Source organism: Myotis brandtii, unplaced genomic scaffold, assembly GCF_000412655.1.
Source record: "Myotis brandtii unplaced genomic scaffold, ASM41265v1 scaffold633, whole genome shotgun sequence".
Lineage (NCBI taxonomy): Eukaryota > Metazoa > Chordata > Mammalia > Chiroptera > Vespertilionidae > Myotis > Myotis brandtii.
In genome coordinates this window covers 2,523,324-2,540,504 of record NW_005370423.1, presented here as the reverse complement: position 1 = coordinate 2,540,504, position 17,181 = coordinate 2,523,324, and the positions used below count along the sequence as shown (strand labels likewise).

Here is a 17,181-nt window from a genome sequence, read left to right as displayed (position 1 = left end):
GTATGAAAATGGCTATTTATAAAATAAACTAACATTCTCACAATTGTGTATTACAGCACGTACTTCCCCTCAGATGAATGACAAAATTAATATTTTTACATCAAATTTCAAAATACTCCCTATACGATTTCCAGTAAAATATCATCTGAGAAAATAAAATAGGACTGAAGTTATACAACAGGTTCTCGACCTTTATAAACTTCCCACTGGCCCAGGGAAAGCCGCCAACGGTCTGCACTAGTCCATCTGTTCACTGCAACAGCAGAGTTATGATGTCAGAATCGCAGGGTTCTGAGACGCCTGGAGAAGTCACTGAGCCACCGACCACTCCACCAAGCAGAGCTAGCAGTGACCGCCTCACATTCTGCCTGTGTTAAAGGTGGGTCTGATATCCTAGGGCTTAGTGGTTTAAAGAAAACTTGATCTGTACAATATTTTAGGATGAAGGAAAAGGGGCCAGCTGTTAACAGGAAAAACACGATGTCTAGCCAGTTCTTTGTAGACAGTGATACGCTAGATGGGTTAACATTCAGGCCTGGTGCTGTATAACGGCACCAGGTTCTGCCCTCTGCCCACAGCAAGCTCTGCGGGTCTAATTCTGTGAACCCACCTCCTACAATGGGGTCCACAGGGTGCAGCAGTCCCAGCGTCGTCGTTCCGTCTGGCTTTCTTCTTTCAAATTCACACTGTAATGACCCAAAGTGTTCACACGGCATAAGCGGTTTTGTGTGTATCATACACGTACCACACCAGAAAGCCTTAATGTATCACACAGTACAGGGAGCTGTCACAGAGCACGCAGACCCCGACGTGCACTCCTGTCTCCTGCGCACAGGTGCTGACGGCTGGTTAGGATGGTTAGGGAAGCACAGACTGAAAGGCCATGGGAAAGGGTCCTTACGGCCACCTGGTTCTGCCTCTGCTGCTTAAACAAGAGGACACTGAAGACCAGGAGGGGGGTGACCTCCCAAAGTCATACACGAATCCATCTGGTTTAAAACCAATGCGCCAAACAATAAGATTTCAAAAGACCACAGTATAAACGTTTTCATAAACATAAAAGTAGTGGCTCATTTCCTGATGTTAGAAGACGTTAAAAACCCAGTAAAAGAGGGCAAGGTTAATCATGTAACTGACAAACACCCACGACTTCTCTGATCTGAGTGTGGTGCTGGGGCCCTGAGGCAGATGTGGACTGAAAGCACGCGGGACTTAAACGCACGCTCAGACCCCCGGATCAGCGACTCCAAGGAGGGGCCAGCTCGTCACCTGACTGTTCACCAGCCGCCGCGTCAGCTTGCCCCCGGACTCCCGCACGATGCGGTCGATCTGCTCCTGCTCTCTCTCTAAATTGTGGCTCTTCACTTTATCGTCCAGCGTATCTTTGTCTTTCCTGAGAACACATGAATGTAAGTAAAAAGAAGGTAAGGTGAAAGCATTAAAGGGAATTTCAAACATGAAGACAGCTGAGGTGGAGCCGTGCTGTTCCCTAATTAATGACGGGGAGGCCTGTGTGTGTGCAGGAAAGGCAAACCCCAGACCCGGGCTAGCTCCCTCCCTTTGGGCCCAGTGTTATTTGCCTTAAACATTTTTCTCAGCATACGCACAAAAAATGAAATCTACCAAGAATATATATTGAAGGGAGAGAATTTTTTTTTAAAGTTTGATTTTTATAATGAACATTTAAAATTATAAATCATAGAAACACAACTAAAACTTGTCATAAGTTTACTTTCTTTGCATTGTGACAGCAGAAAGCCCCAATTACTAATGAAAACCCTCTTCCGGGGTGCAGTGAGGGGCTGGGCGGGGCAGGCCTGCGGCTGCTGCCGGCGGGGCCCTGGGGAGTCACTGCTCCCGCGTGATGTCTGGTGAACACGTCCATGTCCACACGACAGCCCCCTTCAGGAAGCAGCTTCAGCGAAGCTGTGCTGAGGCTGACCCACTGTCTCAGCTCCTTTCTGGAACAGTCATGAATACATTTCCCTCCACAAACAGTCCTACTTAAATAAACGCACTGACAGCGAGCCCGAGAAAAACTTGTGGGCTTTAAAACCAGTCTCGTAAGAAGACGCACTCAGAGCTGTTTTCCGAACTGTGCGGGGCAAGTCCACACGGTGCCTGGTAGGGGACGAAGGTGTCACACCCCGAGATGGACGTTCATGCCCAAACCAGCCGCCCACAGGCAGCCTGGCCCTGGTTCCCGCAGGCAGGCGCCGCAGCAGCACTCCCCCTCACCCGCTTGAAAAGACCGCTTCCTGTGACCCTGCTAAGGCTCCTTACTTCTTGTTTTCCTTGTGGGGACTCTTGAAGGCTTGTGCTTCGGTCTCGCCCGCGTCCTCCCTCTCCGCCGGCCAGCGGCCGCTGTCCTCCCCGCCCTGCGCGGGGTCTGCCCTGTCCTTCTGCTTCCGACTCTTCTGCAAGTCGGCCATGAAGTCTATGCTCTGCTTCAGGCTCTGGATTCGCTCCTAAAGACATTCAAGAGCGTTCTCAGTGCATGTCTGTCATTCACTTTTAAAGTAACGCGTTGTGTTTCTCACAAGAGCTTGCATCTATCTGGTGAGTTACCCGGGGAGAAGAACAATTCAGTGTAACTGCACCGAGTATTAGACTCAGGAACCAGGACAACAGTCTATCCTTCCATTCAGACGACTTCACTTCCAACCTAAGAAGATCGCTTCTCGGCCTTTTGGCTAAGATCAAGTGCAACCTAAGAGAATGCTTTGTAACTTTACTGCATCATCAAATAGTTCACAGAAAGGACAGAGGAGTAAAGACTTCTTTGCAGTATCGAATTTAAAAAGCGGAATTTGTTTTAACAGCATGTTAAAGTTTTATATTGAGCAGAATGGCTTATGGCTGAAGTTTAAGAATGCGCAGGTATTTAAGACCGACAGCCCGTGAGCACAGGCCGTCTCCGAGTGCTGTGGCGTCAGGGCGGTCCCCAGCGGCCTGGGAAACAGCCTGCTAGAGAACGAGAGGGGCCAGCACAGCTGCCTTCACGGCGCGCGTAACGTTCCTCCCACCCGAGACATCTTGCTTCTACTGCGTTAAACGTGCTTACTTTCCCACTGCACGGACACGCTGTCAAGTTTGTGCTGTGGTTCGGGGCCTGAGGTTTCTGGAAGCTCTGTTCCTAGTGATGCCTCTGCCTCTGAACGCTGAGCCTGTCACTGGATGAAATATGGAGGGCGGTCTCCTGGGGGACGCATAGCAATGGCAGGGAAGGCTTTACAGAATAATAGGAACTAGAAAGGACCGAGGTCATTCAAATAAGAACAATGAAGTCCAGAAACACTAAGTGACTCATCTAAGGTCACAGAACCAGTGACGTGACCGGGGCTCCTTTGCCCATGCCTGTACCAGAGGTGCAGCCTGGAAAAGCCTCAGGAAAGCAGACCCGTTGCATTTCTGAACTTCATTTTAAAGTAATCTTCAAACTACTCACCTAATATATTGTACTGCAGACTCAGGCGTGAATAGAGAAAATAAAAGCCTCGTTAACGTATTATCTAGAGTGACAGGCCACAGAGCCAGGACAGGCCCTGATCAGTCCGATTCTATTGTGCTGCAAAAAGTACTGTTTGTACTGTATGCAGCATCTCGGATTTATTTAGGTGATCAAGAGTTATTCTACGTATGCCCATTCTTTATAAAAGTAACGTCTTCTAATTGTCAGTATTTGTAACTGAAAAAATAATAAAAGGCTGCTTTGCAATCTTTTTCCATCGAACATTTAAGCAATTATCTTTTAAAAGACACCATGCATGGGAGGGTGTGCTGGGCTCTCCTGGGAACACTGCTCTGTGAGGAGTTCGCTCAGGTCTAAATTTAATCATGTAAAATCACTGTTGTAAGGATCCCTCCCATCTGGGGTGGAGAGAAGTCAACAGGAAGCTATAACACAGGATGGGTAGGGCTCCTCAACAGGAAGAGGTCTGAGAAAAAGGAAGATAACAGAAAAGGGAAAGGGAGAAGAAACTTCATTTTCTGTGCCTCCAACCAACTCACCCCAGTAAACTCCAGGGGATACTGGCCTCTTTCGCACGTTATATTAACTACATCATTTACCGACACTAAATGGTGGTAACAGTGGCGAGTCAACACGAATACACTTGCCTTGGATATGCTGGCCCTGTGAGTTACACTTTCTCCTAGAAATCCATGGGCCTCGTTTGGAGTAAAGGCTGCAACTGACAGAAGCACTTTTCCTTCAAATGGGGTAACAACAAGCATCGTGGGTTTTTAACCTGGGACATGGCTCGGTTCTGTCCTGAGTCTTTCTGCCAAGACCGGGATAAACACTTTACATTCTCTTCCCTCTGCAAACTCTGCCAAAGATGGGTAACTGGCTGACATCACAGTCTCCTAAGTCTTTGGGAGAGGATGGGACTGATGTCTAAATATTAGGAGTGCAAGGATTAATTGTCAACCCAAATGTTTCTCTTTCCCTTGTGAAGTGGGTCCAAGAACCTTTCAGAGCCCAGCAGACACTCAGCCATGTGCACACCACGGCGGCTCTAACGTGGAACTGACACAGATGCACCATCAAAGCTGAGAAACCACATGCGGCCATGACTCACTCCTACTGTCCCTAACTCCTCCGGGTCTGAGCTCCAGCTCTGAGCGCCGGCTTTTCTCCTTCTTGCTATCTTATACCCACACATTTCTTCTTTGCCAAAAAACCCTCTCCTCTCCTGCTCTTCTTCGTCAGTCTCCGCCCCACGCCAGGTCTCCTCTCGCGGCAGCATTCGCTGCGGGCGATGGTCTCGAAGGGCACAGGTCAAACCCTCCTCTGGAGATGAGGACACGGACGCCCAGGGGCTCAGGTCCTGCCTGGGGCCTAGGAGTCAGCGGCAAGAGCTCCCACTAGACCCGCCCCCCTCCTGCTGCGGCGAGGCGCCCATTTCCCATCCCACTCGGAGCCGTGAGTAAAACCCCCGAGAGGTGGCTTATCCTGGGAGCTCCCCTTCTCTCCCACAGCGTTCGCCTCAATTCACCCTTCACGGTCTGTCATCAGCCCTCGCTCCCAGACGACACCCACAGTTTCCTGCCACTGTCTGCAGCACCGCTCTGCAGGCTGTGTGGTTACGCTGTCTCCGTCACACAGCTGAGGATGTGCCTGGGCCCCTGCCCACATTTCTGCCACCTCGAATGCCTGTCCCAAACGGGAGGGACAGCTCCCATCAGGTGGCTTTGAGACAGTTGCCTGTTAGTGCTCATTTGTGTCTCTTCTCCCAGGAGTTCCTGTGCTGCCACTTCAGATCCAGTCCCGACAAAGGGAGCAGCACTTCCTCCCCCCGGCTCCTCCCTCACCTAACCAGCCTCATCCTGGAACTCAGGCTGGTGTTTCTTAAACTGTAAGTACAAGTCCACCTGGTGAGTATCCATTCAAGAACCTCGTATAAGTAATTACAAGTGAGCACCAATACTTATTTGTATCAATTCCAAACGAGAATCTTCCTGCCTTCATTTTCTTCTCTGTATTATTCAAAAGTTTTATTGAATATTTCAACTTACATATGATCTACCTAAACAATAAAACCAGTACTGAACTGGACCAGTATTACTATGACAAAAAACAAAGGAATACAACCTTTATAAAAATTCTTATTTATGACAAAGAAGTTTCTTTACCTGGCTAAGGATTTTCATTCCCGAGTGTAATAGCTTCTTGGCAGCTTTGTAATAAATGGTCTCTGGTTTGTTATAAATCATAGCGTTAGTGCACATGAGCTTGAAGTGATCCTGCAGAGAGAATGTTAAGGGGGGAAAACGCATTCAAACAAAACGAAGTGCGCTTCTTTCTTGATTTGAAATCATACAGGCCTTCAAAAAATAAATAAAACAACATCCTGCCCTCTTCTTTCATGTTTACTGAAGAACATTAATAGCAATTTATTAAATTTTAAAACTCACAAATACTGCTAATTTAAATATGCTACATTCTTTTCCAAATTTTTGAAACATTTCACAACTATATAAACTTTATATATCAAGATGAAAATTTAAATCTTATGGAAAAAAAAGAAATTGAAGAAAATACTTCTATTACATATTTAATAGAATAACTTTAACTGAGTAGTTAGTTAATCAGAAATGTTATTCTTAGTTTAAAAAAAACTTAAGTTTCTATATATTTATTAAATTTTATTTCAGATCTTGACTGAAAACAGGGACCAGGGCTAAATTATCACATTATTTCCTACTAAATCCAAACTAACTGAGCAAAAATGTTCCAATGCTTACACATTTTCTTTACCTATTTGGATGCTATTATAAGCTAAACATAATTTGCAGAATGTTGCAAAATCATGACAATGTGAAATAAACCATACAACCTCAAAAAGCTGACACATGTAAATGAGGAGCCAAATGACCCCAAATTACATTTCTGATTTAAATTTCAAAGTACACAGATATGCCAGAGAAGCAATTCATGGGTAATTTTTACATCACATAAATGTGAGCGATTATGTCAAGCCCTTACTAAACTAAAATGATAAAAATCCAACAAAAGCCGAAACCGGTTTGGCTCAGTGGATAGAGCGTCGGCCTGCGGACTGAAGGGTCCCGGGTTCGATTCCGGTCAAGGGCATGTGCCTGGGTTGCGGGCACGTCCCCAGTGGGAGATGTGCAGGAGGCAGCTGATCGATGTTTCTGGCTCTCTGTCTCTCTCCCTTCCTCTCTGTGGAAAATCAATAAAATATATTAAAAAAAAAAAATCCAACAAAAAAGAATCTGATGCCCCCTAACAAACGCCTCCAAATCAAAAAAAACATTCGAACGCCACTACTTAATAAAGTGATGACAGCTGAGAACAGTCAAATGGAACAAAAAGAGGTACTGAGCACTGTTTACCAGTTATGAGAAGACTGATTCTAGGGTCATAATAAATTGATATTAAATTCAAAGAGGACGAAGTGCATGTGGACTCGGCCCCTGGCCCAGTCTCTAAGCAGCCAGGCTTTCGCTGGACCCTGCACCTCCAAGAATGTGATGAAAGCCATGGGCCCACTCGTTCCTACAGCCTGTGCGTGTGCATGCGCACACTGGAGCAGACCTTTTCATGTAATTTTAGCGGGTTCCCGGTCCCCCCAAGGCTACCCAAGGGACCCTAAGTGAAGCACCCTTGGACAGATATTCGGGAAAGCTTCCATTCCATTAAGAACTATTAAGTGTTTACTCGGGGGAAGGAGAGGCCGGTGAGGGGAGACACACCATGGCCATTATTCACACAAAATGACACTGGGCTGGTCACTGGCCGAGGGCACTGGATTCTCCTCCTGAGCACAGGCAGCCTGTGGGTTCCCTGGGCCTTCAGCACTGTCATGTGCTGGGCTTTCCTGGACCTCTGTGTAATGGCACTTGGTCATCTGAAACCTGAATGACCCTTCTGCATACTTTTCACATAATTAAAAAAATCTTGAACAGCCTAATGAGCTGGATAAGCTAATAAATATTACTTTGGGTTGCTGGAAAAAAAAAAGGTAGTAATATAGAAAACTCTAAAGAGTTCAAAATACTTGTTCATTTTAATTATGATAAGCCTGAAGCATCTGCTCAAAAACACTTAGGGGCATACTGCTCTCTCCTGTCATCACAAGACAAAGATCAGAGGAAAACTGTTCACTAAAAGAAAAAAAAACCAAAACTGTTAAGATTTTTTCCATTAAGCAATAATCAAGTCGGAAATATGCTGAAATAAACAGTTCTAGCCTAATTTTCACCAGATGAAAAGTTGGGGAAAGTTTCCATTTCTCTAAAGACACAAGAATGCAATTCCAGTTTTCCAGAGTACTGGGGTATTTATTATCTATCCATTCAAAATGGTAGGAAGACAGAATTCAATGCTGGTGTTATTCATCTCTCAGCTGACTGACATGTGGATAAAAAAAAAAAAAGAGCAAATGAAGATACAGTTTACTGCCGGATTTTCCTTTTATAGCTGATTAGGTCAGATGCACGCTACGATGCTTATGCAGAAAAAATAAAGGCAAAATATACATCCAAACCAGTGTAGTCTGTGGTGGTTTGGTACAAAGCTAATTTAAAACACACGTGGCTCCTTTTCGGATGAAGATTAAAAAGAAAAGTACCACCTCTCAAATCAACATATACCAAGACTATGTTAAGACGGAAAAGACTTCAACTATAACATTAGGCACGTACATCATTTTAGTGGCTTGTAGGTTCTTTACTTGCAAGTTTTTAATTTCCTTCCTTTCAAAGTTGAAGGAAACATGCTCAACAAATACGGCCAACGTGATCTGAGAGAGCAAGTGACTTTCATTAAACTAGTATTTCTGGACCAGCCAACTTATTCTCTATGTGAGAAGACATGCACACCTTAGATGTCTAGGAAAAGAAACGACTCAAATTCAATTTCGTTAAAATATCAACTTCACCTGTATTGATCTGAAATTGAAAATCAATATCCTCTCATTTTAACAGTTGAGAAAATATACTGTGGAATATATGAAATTCAAAATTTTATGAAAATCCCCCAAATAATAAAAGATAGCAGATGGCTTATTTTATCTGGTTTTGTACCTCCAAGCTCAAAAATGTTTTCAAAGACAGAAATGCACAAAGATTTTTGGATTTTAAAGTAAACTTAATTCTTTGCAAAACAAAAACTCAATTAGAACGATTCTAAATACCAAACATGAAGGTTTCTACCAAGATTGTATATCTATAGGATCCAAGAGCTTGCCTCCCAAATGAATAAAGATGTGTTACTTTGGATCAGAGCTGTTATTTGTCCCATCACAACACAAACAGCTCTAGTTACCTTCAGTTCTTCTATGGACTGGTAGTCATTGTTCTTGATCTTTTCTTTCATGGTACTAAAATCCATTGGGTGTTTAATGATCATGGAGTAGCCAGGAGCAATAAAATCAGTCACAGGAAATGAAAAGAAAGCACTTGGGTCTTTTCTGTGAAGATATAAAAAAGGCAATTTTACTTCTACTACAAACATATCTACTGGTCTAAGAGCAGGAGTCAGAGGAAACCGTTCAGATGTAGAAAGAATCTGTAGTATGCTAACATGTTTTCCACTGAAAACTACAGGAGTAATTGTAAAGACTAATCACTATTTAATAACAAGGTGAAGATGTTTTACATAATAATTGTACTCTTGTAGAGAGTCTTTTAAAATATGCAGGTTAAATTAATTAGTAGTACCTCCTACACAGGGAAAAATGAAACAAAATAAAAAGCCCAGCTTAACTGAGCAATATCTTGGCCTTTGGGTGATTAGTACTATGTATTTTTATCCACCACAGGGGAAAAGGTGGAAACAGTAACGGTGAATGCACACCTGTGCCCTCTTCCATATGGTTTCTAACTATTGGCTTGGACTCTTGGTGGGCCACACAATTATTGCATCCCTGTGAGCTTATGTATTTTGACTTCTATCGTGTGTTGTGTTGTGTTTTATGTGTGTGTGCGTGTGTGTGTGTGTGTGTGTGGGGGTGTGTTAAAAAAATGACATTAAAAAGCCCCCATAATACCCTAAACTTGAGACAGTGTTTTCTATCACAGGCTCTCAACTCTCACTGGAGGAACTTTATAAAAACTCCAGTGGGCTAGGGGAGGCTTACCTCAGACCCAGGGCATAAGAACCGCGTGAGGCCCTAGCCTGTTTGGCTCAGTGGATAGAGCGTCAGCCTGCGGACTGCGTGGTCCCGGGTTCGATTCCGGCCAAGGGCACATGCCTGGGTTGCGGGTTCAATCACCAGTGGGGGGCATGCAAGAGGCAGCCGATCAATGATTCTCTCTCATCATTGATGTTTTTATCTCTCTCTCCCTCTTCCTTCCTCTCTGAAATCAATAAAGACATATATTTAAAAATAAAAAATTGCGTGAGGAAGGAGGGTGGGTCCAGGCACTGGTGTTTCTAAGGCTGAGTCCTGGTACTGGCACTGAAGCATTTGGCATTGGTATTTCCAGGACTGACAGGGTTGAGAACCATTGTTTTATATAATTAGGTCATCAGAGTGGTTTTTCCTCTGGAAATCTGGCATACTAAAACTTTTTGATTCTAAATCATCATGACAATAAAAAATGGCTTAAAAACTAACAATAGCAGTGACTTTTAAAATGTATTTACCACGTTACAGGCCCGGTGGTAGACTGATGGATTTTATAGCTATCCTCACAAAGCCATCAAGGAAGTGGTACCCTCACTTAGAATGTGGACACTGAGACTCAGGGCTCAAATCATTTGTTCTAGGCCATAGTCTGACCCAAGAGAGTCAAAACCTGAACCAGGTCTACGTGACTCTGCCTTTGCTCTTCCCAGCACGATGCCCAAGCAAGGAGACCAACACCCGAGAATAAGCAGAAACACCCGGCCTGGACCTTCCACGGGCAGCGGGTGCTGCCCCAGCAGTTACTGTGAACGACGACCCTCGCCGTCTGGGCGGCCCTCTTCAGAGAACACCATCTCCACCCCGAGAGCAGTCATTGGTTACAGAGCCCCACGACCCAAGTGGTGTTCCCACACTGGTCAGCTGCATACTTAGAAGGCATGCCTGCACCTGCGAACCTCTGCCAGGGGCATGTCTTTCAGCTAAAAACTGAAATTCTGAGTATAGAGAAGTATCAGAACATTTTAATAAAGACTGACTTATTCTTTCCCCTTTTACAAACTTAACATTGGCTTAATCTAGATACTGAAATTTTTAGAACCAATTCCTGCATTTAAAAGTGGCACGAATCCTATTTATAGTATTCTGCCCCCTGCCCCAGGCTTAGTAATCGCTGAACTTTCACAGTATAAGCACTGCTGTGCAAATACACAGAAGGCATTTTTATCTATAAACAAAGTGGAACTATCTGTATTGTTTATTCCTGGTTTAAAGCTTGAACATCAGAAGTTACTTCAGATTAAAAAGAAATCTGCCATTAAGAATATTACGTAACACTCTTCAAGCTGCCAGTTCAAACAAACTAAACGAGAACATCTAAAAGCCAGCCTCTTGGAGGGCTTCACTGCCAGGCAAAATATTTATCATCCACTTTAAAATCAAGTACGTTTGGATGCAGGCCACGCAATGGGGCTTTAAATAATCAAAATAGAAAAGTGTTTTGGATACTATCTTTCTCCTTTCAATGTCCACGTTACAAAAGGACTGGAAAACCCATTTACCTCTGCAACTGTCTCATCAGTTGATTCAAAGCTTCTTGAAGGGGCGTCTGTTCTACTTCTAAAGCAAAGAAGAAAGGAAAAGCACTTTAAAAAGGCAGATTCTGCGGAGTCCTGTTTAGCTGATTTCCTTTCTATATGACTTATTCATACCCATCATTAAGCACCTCACACAGAAACTCCATTTCCCTTATAAGTAAGTATGAATTCAAAACTGCAGCTAATTTATAGGTCGTATGCATCAGAGAAGTAAGAAAACTTACAAATTCCATTAAAAGGCTTTCAAACTTTAACTTGAAAGCCAGAAACCCAGTGCTTCCCCTGGCTGTGTCAGCCTCCTCACTCAGGACAGTTCACCGTTACTCTGACCTTCCTGTTTGGCTACAGAGCTCGAGAGAGGCTTCTCAGGGGGCAGGTCCAATCTTGCAGGCGCCTGGCACTGGAGGTCTTTTTCTGCCTCATTCTCCACACGGTCCCGATCGCGCCTCTTTCTATCCTCCTAAATGGAACAAAGGGAGGTAATGTAGAAATAGCTCAGAATACCTTTAAACTAAAGCATCTTAATTTCAGTGGAAAAAAATAAGACGCCACTGAAAATTCTTTTAAAAAATCTTCATGTATTTTGCTGCCATCTACTGGAAAAGGAGAAAATAACATGTTCACAAAGGGAAGAAAAGTGATTTGACAGTATAGGCCAGAAATAGCCACTTAGAAAACAACACTATTCCTAAAAGCAAGATAACATACGTAGGAATAAATCTAATAAAAACACCGAATATGTTTTGGGAAAAAGTATGAAATATTACTGAAAGGACACTGGCAGACCCGAATAAAGGAAATACACCATGTTCGTGACAGTCAATTCTCTCCAGAGTTATCTATAAATGAAATGTAATGCCAATCCAAACTGGAAGATGGGATTTTTCATGGCATCTGACAAGCCAAGCGTATAACTTATCTTGCAGGTCAAAATCAAGAGCCGTCAGAACAGTTTTGAAAAAGGTGACCATGAGAGAGTCTTACCAGGTACACAGCACCTGTAAAGTGACAGTAATGACGACAACGTGGTCTGACACAGGGATAGACAAACCGACCAAGAGAACAGACTGCGGAGCCCAGAAACAGACCCACACGCACAGCGAGTCTGGGTATCACAGAGGTGGCATCATTGGGAATAAAGACAACAGGGGAGTTGGTGCTGGGACAACCAGTCATCTGCATGGACAAAGAAAAATGAATACAGTCTCTACCTCATACCAGACACAACAGTAAACCCCAGGATAGCAGACTGACATGTACAAAGCAAACCTTTAAAACTTCAGAGAAAAGAATCTTTATGACTCAAGAGCAGAAAAAACTTTTCTTCCCCATAAACAAAGCTGAAAGGCTAGGTACCGTCAGAGATAAGTACCTGCAACACACACACCTCAAAGTCTTAGCAAAGATCACATGAAGAACATCAGCAAACAACCGAAGGTGAAATGGGTGAAGAGCATCATAGGTAATTCCCAGAAGAAACCCGAAGTGTCAGGAAATGAGCGCAAGCTCCCTAGACCTCTAGGAACGATACATGTAAAAACTAGAAGGCATTTCCCATCTCTCATCAGCAAAAACTCAGATGTCTGTACATGTCAGGTTTTGATGAAAATGAAGAGAAATGGGGCTCATGCCTTGCGGATGGGTGAGTACCCGGGTACAGCCAGCAGCTGAACCAGGAACAGTACCTAGGACAGGAAGGCCGAAGAGGCCTTCACCGACTCCGCAGCCCTCCCACCCCGGGGCACACACCCTGGAGACACTTCCCTTCACAGTGTCCACTCGACCCTGACAACACAGAAGTGGGTGCAGCCCTATGTGGATTTTCTTCAGTAAATGCCTTGCTGTTTTCCACCGCCTGTCGGGAGTCCCAGGTGGGGAGGGCTGAGTGTATGCACTGATCTACGTCATTTTATACAGGGGATGTGAGCGTCTTTGGAAGCTGGTATTCTGGGGGGTCCTGGAACCAATCCCTCCTGGATACTGGGGGACAACTCAAGTTTCTGGGGAGTCAGGTTGCATGCAGATTTTCAACTGCACGGGGGGAGGGGGGGAAGTCAGCGCCCCTAATCCCTGTGTCGTTCAAGGGCCAATGTCTACAAGAATCTTTACTGCAGCCCTGACCGAAACAGTAAGAAAATGTGAAACAGCCCAATGCCTGCTCCAGGGAGACGGACCACGGCGTTCCGGTTTATTGACGAGGCAGGTGAGATGGGGACACTTAAGAGACAGGCAGGTGAGCGTCAACCAGTCATCTGCATGGACAAAGAAAAATGAATATAGTCTCTACCTCATACCAGACACAACAGTAAACCCCAGGATAGCAGACTGACATGTACAAAGCAAACCTTTAAAACTTCAGAGAAAAGAATCTTTATGACTCAAGCGTAGAAAAAACTTTTCTTCCCCATAAACAAGCTAAAAGGCCAGCTACCGACAGAGGTAAGTGCCTGCAACACACACACCTCAAAGTCTTAGCAAAGATCACATGAAGAACATCAGCAAACAACCGAAGGTGAAATGGGTGAAGAGCATCATAGGTAATTCCCAGAAGAAACCCGAAGTGTCAGGAAATGAGCGCAAGCTCCCTAGACCTCTAGGAACGATACATGTAAAAACTAGAAGGCATTTCCCATCTCTCATCAGCAAAAACTCAGATGTCTGTACATGTCAGGTTTTGATGAAAATGAAGAGAAATGGGGCTCATGCCTTGCGGATGGGTGAGTACCCGGGTACAGCCAGCAGCTGAACCAGGAACAGTACCTAGGACAGGAAGGCCGAAGAGGCCTTCACCGACTCCGCAGCCCTCCCACCCCGGGGCACACACCCTGGAGACACTTCCCTTCACAGTGTCCACTCGACCCTGACAACACAGAAGTGGGTGCAGCCCTATGTGGATTTTCTTCAGTAAATGCCTTGCTGTTTTCCACCGCCTGTCGGGAGTCCCAGGTGGGGAGGGCTGAGTGTATGCACTGATCTACGTCATTTTATACAGGGGATGTGAGCGTCTTTGGAAGCTGGTATTCTGGGGGGTCCTGGAACCAATCCCTCCTGGATACTGGGGGACAACTCAAGTTTCTGGGGAGTCAGGTTGCATGCAGATTTTCAACTGCACGGGGGGAGGGGGGGAAGTCAGCGCCCCTAATCCCTGTGTCGTTCAAGGGCCAATGTCTACAAGAATCTTTACTGCAGCCCTGACCGAAACAGTAAGAAAATGAGAAACAGCCCAATGCCTGCTCCAGGGAGACGGACCACGGCGTTCCGGTTTATTGACGAGGCAGGTGAGATGGGGACACTTAAGAGACAGGCAGGTGAGCGTCCCGGGGAGGGGCGGGGCGTGATCACGATTTCGCTCAGCGTGCACACCGAGGTGGCAGGGACTTCCTCTCCATCTACTAACCACCAACGGTGACGAAAATGCTCATTTTCACTCCTGGTGTCGTATCCCCGAAAGATCTCGATCCAGTTTTCTCTTCGACAGACGCAAACGCTGCTTGGAAAGGTGGGAGCCACCCGTTTAGTGCGTGTGGCATCGGGAGGACCTTTATTTCGGAACCACAGGTGTGGACCTGGGCGGATCCCATTCGCTGCCGAACGGAGTCCCGCCCACCTGGTCCCGGGGCCGGGCAGGTGCTTTAAAACTTCAGAGAAAAGAATCTTTATGACTCAAGAGCAGAAAAAACTTTTCTTCCCCATAAACAAAGCTGAAAGGCTAGGTACCGTCAGAGATAAGTACCTGCAACACACACACCTCAAAGTCTTAGCAAAGATCACATGAAGAACATCAGCAAACAACCGAAGGTGAAATGGGTGAAGAGCATCATAGGTAATTCCCAGAAGAAACCCGAAGTGTCAGGAAATGAGCGCAAGCTCCCTAGACCTCTAGGAACGATACATGTAAAAACTAGAAGGCATTTCCCATCTCTCATCAGCAAAAACTCAGATGTCTGTACATGTCAGGTTTTGATGAAAATGAAGAGAAATGGGGCTCATGCCTTGCGGATGGGTGAGTACCCGGGTACAGCCAGCAGCTGAACCAGGAACAGTACCTAGGACAGGAAGGCCGAAGAGGCCTTCACCGACTCCGCAGCCCTCCCACCCCGGGGCACACACCCTGGAGACACTTCCCTTCACAGTGTCCACTCGACCCTGACAACACAGAAGTGGGTGCAGCCCTATGTGGATTTTCTTCAGTAAATGCCTTGCTGTTTTCCACCGCCTGTCGGGAGTCCCAGGTGGGGAGGGCTGAGTGTATGCACTGATCTACGTCATTTTATACAGGGGATGTGAGCGTCTTTGGAAGCTGGTATCCTGGGGGGTCCTGGAACCAATCCCTCCTGGATACTGGGGGACAACTCAAGTTTCTGGGGTGTCAGGTTGCATGCAGATTTCCGACTGCACGGGGGGAGGGGGGGAAGTCAGCGCCCCTAATCCCTGTGTCGTTCAAGGGCCAATGTCTACAAGAATCTTTACTGCAGCCCTGACCGAAACAGTAAGAAAATGAGAAACAGCCCAATGCCTGCTCCAGGGAGACGGACCACGGCGTTCCGGTTTATTGACGAGGCAGGTGAGATGGGGACACTTAAGAGACAGGCAGGTGAGCGTCCCGGGGAGGGGCGGGGCGTGATCACGATTTCGCTCAGCGTGCACACCGAGGTGGCAGGGACTTCCTCTCCATCTACTAACCACCAACGGTGACGAAAATGCTCATTTTCACTCCTGGTGTCGTATCCCCGAAAGATCTCGATCCAGTCTTGCGTCTCTCTCCCCTCTCCACGTCTCTCGGTTCTCTGTCCCTCTCTTGTCTCTTTCCCTCCCTCCAAATCTGTTTCTTTGTCTTTTTCTTTCCCTCGCTGCATATTTTCCTTCTTTTCTCTCGCCTCCTGTCTCTTTCCTTCTTCCTCCCCCTTTCTCTTTCCTCCCTCCCTCCACTTTCTTCCTCTGCCTTTTCTTTTCATCGCCCTTCCTCTTCCCCTCCTATCCCACTTCCCCTTATTTCTGTCCCCATTGAACAATATTTATGGAGCCAGATCCAGCACACCCAGCACCCTGGTAACGGAGGGATTCTTGTTAGGTTTGACAGAGCAATTGAGTTGATACCCTTCCCCTGGGAACTGGCTTTTCAGGTCATTTCACTATGGACATTCCCTTTGCTGAAGACCACTTTTCACTTGTGGTGACCACATTCCGTTTTCTCCCCTCCAGGTCTGCATAAAGAAGTCTCCGCCCAGAAAAAAATCCCGACAAAAGTCCTTTAAAAGCCTCTGACTCCCCTCACTGGGTGCTGGAGCCATCCAGGCTCAGCCACCTGGTGTGCGGATGATCGAATAAATTCGTAATCCCTCACCACTCTGGCCTCGTGCGTTCCTCCTTTGGCGACCTAGTAATTCTAATAGTAAAAATCGCAGGCGCTGATATGGAAAGGCCTCCAAGTATGGGGTGAAGCTTGGTTTCCACCATTGGCTTTAACCCTTTTTGCTCTAAGGCAGTGGTTCTCAACCTTCTGGCCCTTTAAATACAGTTCCTCATGTTGTGACCCAACCATAAAGTTATTTTCGTTGCTACTTCATCACTGTAATGTTGCTACTGTGATGAATCGTCATGTAAATATCTGATCTGCAGGATGGTCTTAGGCGACCCCTGTGAAAGGGTCGTTCGACCGCCAAAGGGGTCGGGACCCACAGGTTGAGAACCGCTGCTCTAAGGAGAACCGCTAGCCCACTGCCCTGTGGGTCTGGCCTCCGCGGTGGCATGCCTTGCTCCAGGCCGAACCCATGAGTGTACCTGTCTGTTCCCCCAGGGCAGGGTCTGGTCTTGTTCCCTTGGCATCCACAGCCCGCACAGTGACCCCTGCTGTGCCCCTGGCGCTAGCTTACTCTCTGTGCCTTTTTCTTCCCTCCCACGACCCCAGGATGGAGGAAGAGGGTCTGGTTAACACAGTCACACTGCAGAGGGAGTAATTCCCTCCCCCTCCACGGGTCCTGTATAGC

The 17,181-nt window shown here is 46.1% G+C and overlaps 1 protein-coding gene across 1 annotated transcript in view; it reads right to left on the bottom strand.

The window, feature by feature from the left end:
- The window catches only part of BRD7 (bromodomain containing 7), a 28,531-nt gene that overhangs the window by 5,716 nt on the left and 5,634 nt on the right, over window positions 1-17,181 (bottom strand). Inside the window, exons 3-9 of the mRNA XM_014528400.1 lie at window positions 11,525-11,654; window positions 11,159-11,216; window positions 8,795-8,939; window positions 5,638-5,748; window positions 2,284-2,468; window positions 1,270-1,393; window positions 611-686 (exon numbers count right to left, since the gene is read on the bottom strand). Of these exons, the coding sequence (XP_014383886.1) occupies window positions 611-686; window positions 1,270-1,393; window positions 2,284-2,468; window positions 5,638-5,748; window positions 8,795-8,939; window positions 11,159-11,216; window positions 11,525-11,654 (829 nt within the window). The remainder of the gene's footprint in view (window positions 1-610; window positions 687-1,269; window positions 1,394-2,283; window positions 2,469-5,637; window positions 5,749-8,794; window positions 8,940-11,158; window positions 11,217-11,524; window positions 11,655-17,181) is intronic.